General features: G+C 39.4%; 1 protein-coding gene across 1 annotated transcript; it reads left to right on the top strand.

The window, feature by feature from the left end:
• The first annotated feature begins 2,927 nt into the window (after positions 1 to 2,927).
• LOC113766952 (major allergen Pru ar 1-like) lies at positions 2,928 to 4,558 on the top strand. The gene is made up of 3 exons (XM_027311113.1): positions 2,928 to 3,294; positions 3,803 to 3,995; positions 4,125 to 4,558. The coding sequence occupies exons 1-3, from the start codon at positions 3,271 to 3,273 to the stop codon at positions 4,421 to 4,423; spliced, it is 516 nt and encodes a 171-aa protein (XP_027166914.1). The 5' UTR covers positions 2,928 to 3,270; the 3' UTR covers positions 4,424 to 4,558.
• Positions 4,559 to 6,000: the final 1,442 nt, after the last annotated feature.

Below are 6,000 nucleotides of genomic sequence, written 5' to 3'. Positions count from 1 at the left end.
AGGGGAAAAGGCTGCTTTCTTTATTTTCTTTTTGTTGGGAGGCGCATTTTGTCACAAATGTGGAGGAAGAGAAAAAGGTTGTCGTCTTTCGTCTTGCTTTTTCCACTTTTTTTTTCCTTTTAATAAAAATATTATGATTATTTTCGTGTCTTTTCTGTCTCTCTCTCTTCTCTGGATATCTTCTCCTTTTTGAGTCTGGATCTCCCATTCGGTTTGGTTTCCAAGCCTAGTCTGAGTCCAGTTAATGGGGTAAGAGACAACAGCAAAAATTTGCGTACTTCTTGTCACCTTGTGTTTATCCGCCCTCCTTTCATGGCCTCATGTGAGTTTACGATTTTCCCTCTACAAAAAGTGCAGGTGAAATTCTCCTGGCCTTTTGTTTTCGGTTATTCACATTATTGTCTCATCTTTAAAACATTTCATCGCAATTTGTTTAGTGTTAAAACGGTCATATAAGTGCTAGCAAATTCACATTTATAGGTTTAGGAATGATAACACTGACTACCTCGCTCTAAACTTTTTGGGAACTTTAAGAGATTTTTTACCTTTGAATAACCACTGAGCATGGCTTAGTGGCCTTCAGGAGCGACTTAAATCCTTCCTTGGAGTGTAACTGGGGGTTCAACCCTTGCCTGCTGTAAAAAAAATTCAAGAATGATGCCATAACATTCCCTTTGTCTAATAAATCTGCATACCTAACACATAAGCCTCCTTAAGTTTCCCATCTCCTATAGATAATGATAGAATAAGTTGTACAATTTATTATCGTTATCGGAAAAAAAAAAAGAAGATTGCTCGCGATCATGTAAACACGTTTAGATTTGTGTTGCAATATTACTTTTCATTTCAAATTGAATCTCCATGCTCTCAATTTGATCAACGTCAAGATTCACAAGCACCTAAAACAATCTACAAATCATCAATAATTCAGTGATCTCTGATTAGGGTTCAAAATTTAACCATACGTTATCTAAACGATAAGATTCACGAACACGATCGTGAAACCACTAAATGTAAACGTTCTTAACTCTTAAAAGGAATGGTTTCGGGAGTACATCTTTGGCTGTGTGAAACAAAATTCTCTCAGACTTTTATTTACTAGAGAAAAAAAAAAGAAATTGAATCCAACTTCACTTTCAACCGTATGATCCATGAACGTGTGAGCAAGTGAATCCGGCCTTTATTCATGTGTGATGCCACTAGCACCGCTAAAGTTAAGTATTCTGTTGTCTTCAAGAAATTGACCACTTCGGAATTTTCTTCCATTCAGATTGAACAACATGCAGATTCCTAAGCTTTTTTTCCAAATTGGCTGAATGTATGAAGAAAAAAATTAAAAAAAAAAGTGAAAATAAAATAAATTGTGAAGCTCCAGCCCAAGGAGTGCGCGTGGGCATGCTTAAAGATACCGCCACAGTGGGAATCCAGTTGACGGAGGCGGATCATGTCACGCATAGAATGAGAGGAACACTGGCAGTGAGAGTACACGCTGAGCCCGTGAAGTGGGAGCGCGTGCTGGATTTGCCCACTTTCTGTTTGTCACGTGACTAAGGTCTAAGGGAACACAGTACAAAACCGTAGTCCTCTCCGTACTTGGTTCAGTATTATATATGCCGGCAGACAGGCACGAGCTGCCGGACGAGGGGCCACCGTCCCAGGCAGTTCACGGCCTGGACAAGACCTCAAAAATTGTGCGGCTGAGATCACGTCTTGTAACTCGATTTTCACGTCGTATGGGATTCACAAAAATGTTATTTTATTGTTACTCGCTGTTGTTCTATTGTTACACCTTCTACAAATGATGTTACACCATGTACAAATGGTGTTACACTTTCCGAAGCGGTTGTTCTGACAACCGCTCCAGCCCCGCATCCCGAGCTGCCTTCGACCAATTAACTGACAGTATTTGCCGGTTGAGGACGTGGTTTCTTACTGTTCCATTGTGACCACGCTTTTATGAGGGCACGGGAAGTGAGACCCTCAAGGCGTGGTTCTTTCTACACATTCAACATAACCCCTGCATGCTTTTCAGGGGCAATATAGATCTTTTGCTCACTCCCTGTGTCATAGGGTACAAGAACAAACAACTCCTTTATTTGGCACCCTTTTAGTCATGAAATGTGTGGAAATTCATGCCAAAAAATTTGTTTAAGAAAGGTCTTGAAAGATGCTTTTAACATGGAAGCACGCCTTAGTCTAACGATTAAAGTTGAAATTTTAAAAATTGAAGATTTTGGATTCTCAAATCTTAAAAGAAAAAAGTACTTTTAACATGTCCCAAAATTTTTTCAAACGAAAGCACATTTGAGTACGAGGGTTGATTAGATTAAGTAATTAAAGCACTATTTCTCAAAAATAATAATTTAGGTTCAATTTTCAACCGCCTATACGGTGGCACAATGATGGACTAAAGAAACATGGTCGGACGTGCAGCAAATCAACTTTGCTAAAGAGAACTAGGTTCGATTGGATTTGATTAAGGGCTATGGTTCCTTCTCTAATAATTGAAGGGAAAACTTTCCTTTTCATCTTGTGTTCGATAAAGTATAGAAAGGAAAGCAATTTGATTGGAACTGCACCTGTTGCAGTAGATAAAAATCGAGAGGGTTGAATTAGATGATAAAATATAAAAATGACGATAAATAAGAGATTTTAAATTGAAGTTCTCCTGTTAAAAAAAAAAAACAAAATTGACAATGACATATTAATTTCTCGAAAAAGAGCCCACAAGCTTCTGACAAAAACAAGAGATCCCTTGCATGGAATCCAAGTGTCATCGTCGTGGCAATTGTGTCCAAGTGTCGTGGCACCAAATCCAAGTGTCACCGTTTTCTTTCAAGCATTGACCACAAATCAACAAACGTCCCACCGGAATTTCTCTCTTTCTTATAATTGTTGTTTATGCAATTTCATCAAAGCTTGATCAAGAAAACTATCTTCCTTCATGCATTATCCTCAACAACGGGGAGTATAAGACCTTCATCGCTGTTGCAAGCTTCCAACTCTGTATCATCACTCCAGAAAGTTGATCGGGCCCGTGACAACCAAAATTTTGTGCATGCTTCAGCTAAATTTGAGTTTCACCGGCCCAGATGATCCACCGGCAAAATCTCCACCGGAGGTCTCAACAGCGCCACCATTTCACAAGCGGGGTATCCCACCAGAGGTGCCACGGAGGCCCAATGTCCCTGATTTTTGCTGCAGTACCACCGGAAGAGCCGGCTGATCCACCACCAATGTGCCCTGGGCCGTCTATACCACAAGTGTCTTATGGAGCATACGTGGGCTATTAAGGTTTGTTTCTTAGCAAGTAGTACTTGAAATCCTCAAAGTAGAGTCTTTTTTTTTGTTTTCTTCCGAAAGGCATAATTCTGGTTCCTGCTGGATTAAAGGTTGATTTGCACTTTTTTAACTCTTGTATTTCGGTCTATTTGTTGAAGTACTCGTCACACGGCAGTCGGCCTCTTTCACTCAAGAATTTGGTGACAAGGGGAAGAATAAAATAGAGTGATTCTCCTTGGAGCAGTCCCTCAAACTCAGGGAACCTAGTTTATCCTTTTGCAATTCCTGGATAACTATTTGGAGTTGGAATTTAGATTGAAAACATCGAAAACAGGCAAAATTGGACAAATAGTGGAACATGGCCGTCTCAGACGTACAAAAGCAAGTGTTAGCGATTAGATGATTACAAAGTTCCCAATTGCTCCTACCTATAAATATCATTCCTTTGCCATACCCTTGCAGTAATACTGAACCCTCCTCTTGACCAATCATTGGTCTTAATATTTTCTGATATTCCTAGGCAAATATCATGGGGGTGACATCTTACACCGATGAACACACTTCGCCTGTTGCCCCATCAAGAATTTTCAAGGCTTCAATTGTTGACTCCCATACCTTGATTCCAAAACTCCTACCACAAGTAATCAAAAGCATGGATATCATTGAGGGTGATGGAGGTGCTGGGAGCATAAAGCAGATCACTTTTGCAGAAGGTAAGGTCATCAACTTTTTGCAAAGACATCAACAGTTTAGATTCATTCAACCAAATGTTAAGAAAGAGAAAAAGCGAAAACATGTTGAATCATGAAGGAAAGAATAGGCTAATAGTTCTTCCTATGCAGGTAGCAACTTCAAATCTATCAAGTATCGCATCGATGAACTGAATGAAGATGCCTTAACATACAGCTACACATTGGTCGAAGGGGATGCATTGATTGACAAGCTTGAGAAAATAACATATGAGATCAAGTTTGAGAAGGGACCTGATGGTGGTTCCATTTCTAAGGTGACAAGCAAATACTACACTCGGGGGGATTTCAAGCTCAATGAGGATGAAGTCAAGGCCGGCAAAGAAAAGGTCTTGGGCATGTACAAAGCAGTTGAGGCCTATCTCCTCCAGAATCCTGAGGCCTATGCGTAAATGAGCATCTCCCAAATTATATGCTCTTCCTGATCATGCTCACAAGTCTTGGTGCTCTTGCTGTCTTCTGTCCGGCTTTTGCCACCTATAATCGGCATAGTCGCTCGCCTGGCTAATCAATAATGATCTTACCTACTTTCACTGTTGTGGGTTGATTATGGATCATCTGCTGTAAAATTTGTGTTTGTGGTTTGCCTCATGGGATTAACTAGTGATTTCTATAAAATCTCATGCTTGAGTTCAGATTTCATTCCTTCTCCAAAATCCTTATTCGTGACTTTGATATGGAGTTTTAATGGACATCAGTCAGACCAATACAACTTCGCTGCGTATCCAAACCTCACAAAGCAGTAACCTCTTGAGGATGTCACCATTATTCTAAGAGGGGTGCAAATTGGAGATTCAAAGGCTGTCAATTATCTTGAACAACTTAGGAGTGACAATTTTAGTTTTACCAATATCTCTCCGCGATTGAGAAGTTGTACAATATAATACTATATTAGTGAAATCTCATCAATTCAGATAATTATAGAACGCAAAATATAACAAAGAACTTTTAAAGCAAATTCCATGGTGGATTTAAAGCTCAGAGCTTGCATGGTTGCCTCAAGAAGAAAACATCTTCAATGAACAAGTTTCAAGATAAAGCAAATACAGATGATCAAAAGCAGAACTTTGCCCTGAAGAAAATGGTTATAAATAAGGAATCCCTACTCAAAAATTTGCTAGCCTTACATTTTAAGCCTGCCAGGTGTCAAATCCCAATCCCTCCCAATTGCCAATCATTTTCAATAGGGCAAATTACATTTTACCCCCTGTGATTTTCGCAAAAACCACATAACCCCTCATAATTCTAAAAGTTATACATAAATCTCTTGTGGTTTGGGTTGAAGTGTCAAACAGACAGAAAGCACCCATCGTGACGATTCGTGGCTTAAACACGCTTGTGTTGCTGGTTGCAGTTAGAAACGTTCCCATATTACCCCTGACCACTTTAACACACCCAATAAGGCTTGTATTATTACAAAAATCTGGTAATGGGAGGCAATTTGTATATGAAAACTTGTACCACCATGCTGTTTAGGCTTCATTTACTGATGTAGCAAATGGGAGGCAAAATAGGATGAGATTTTCCCCAGGACGGACATTGGAGAAAGAGACCTATAAAACTCCTTCACCTGCTTGAATCAACCATGATCAGCTTGATTTTCTCATAGGTTGTTTCTCCATTCGAGAGCTCATTCGGCTCAATCTGCAAAATGGGCCTCAAAGGCAAGTATGATACACTTTGTCACTAGGATGATATACTTGTATTTCTCAAAACGCAAGTATGATATACTCGTTACTGGTGGAGTTTGTAGATACTGAACGAATGGGTTTTCTATGATTTTATTACCCAAACTTGATTGCTAAACCAACTTGCGGATATATGATCAGATTTTCGATTTGTGAATATTCTGAGACTAGCATAAATACAATTAATACACGCACTATTTGCATCAACTTTGCATCATCTTTCACGACTCAAATAGAAGTGACAATCTTTTTTAACCACACTCAGATTGGCAATTGACAAA

Source organism: Coffea eugenioides, chromosome 3, assembly GCF_003713205.1.
Source record: "Coffea eugenioides isolate CCC68of chromosome 3, Ceug_1.0, whole genome shotgun sequence".
Classification (NCBI taxonomy): Eukaryota; Viridiplantae; Streptophyta; class Magnoliopsida; order Gentianales; family Rubiaceae; genus Coffea; species Coffea eugenioides.
The sequence above is the reverse complement of the archived record's forward strand: the minus strand, read 5'-3'. Positions and strand labels throughout refer to the sequence as shown.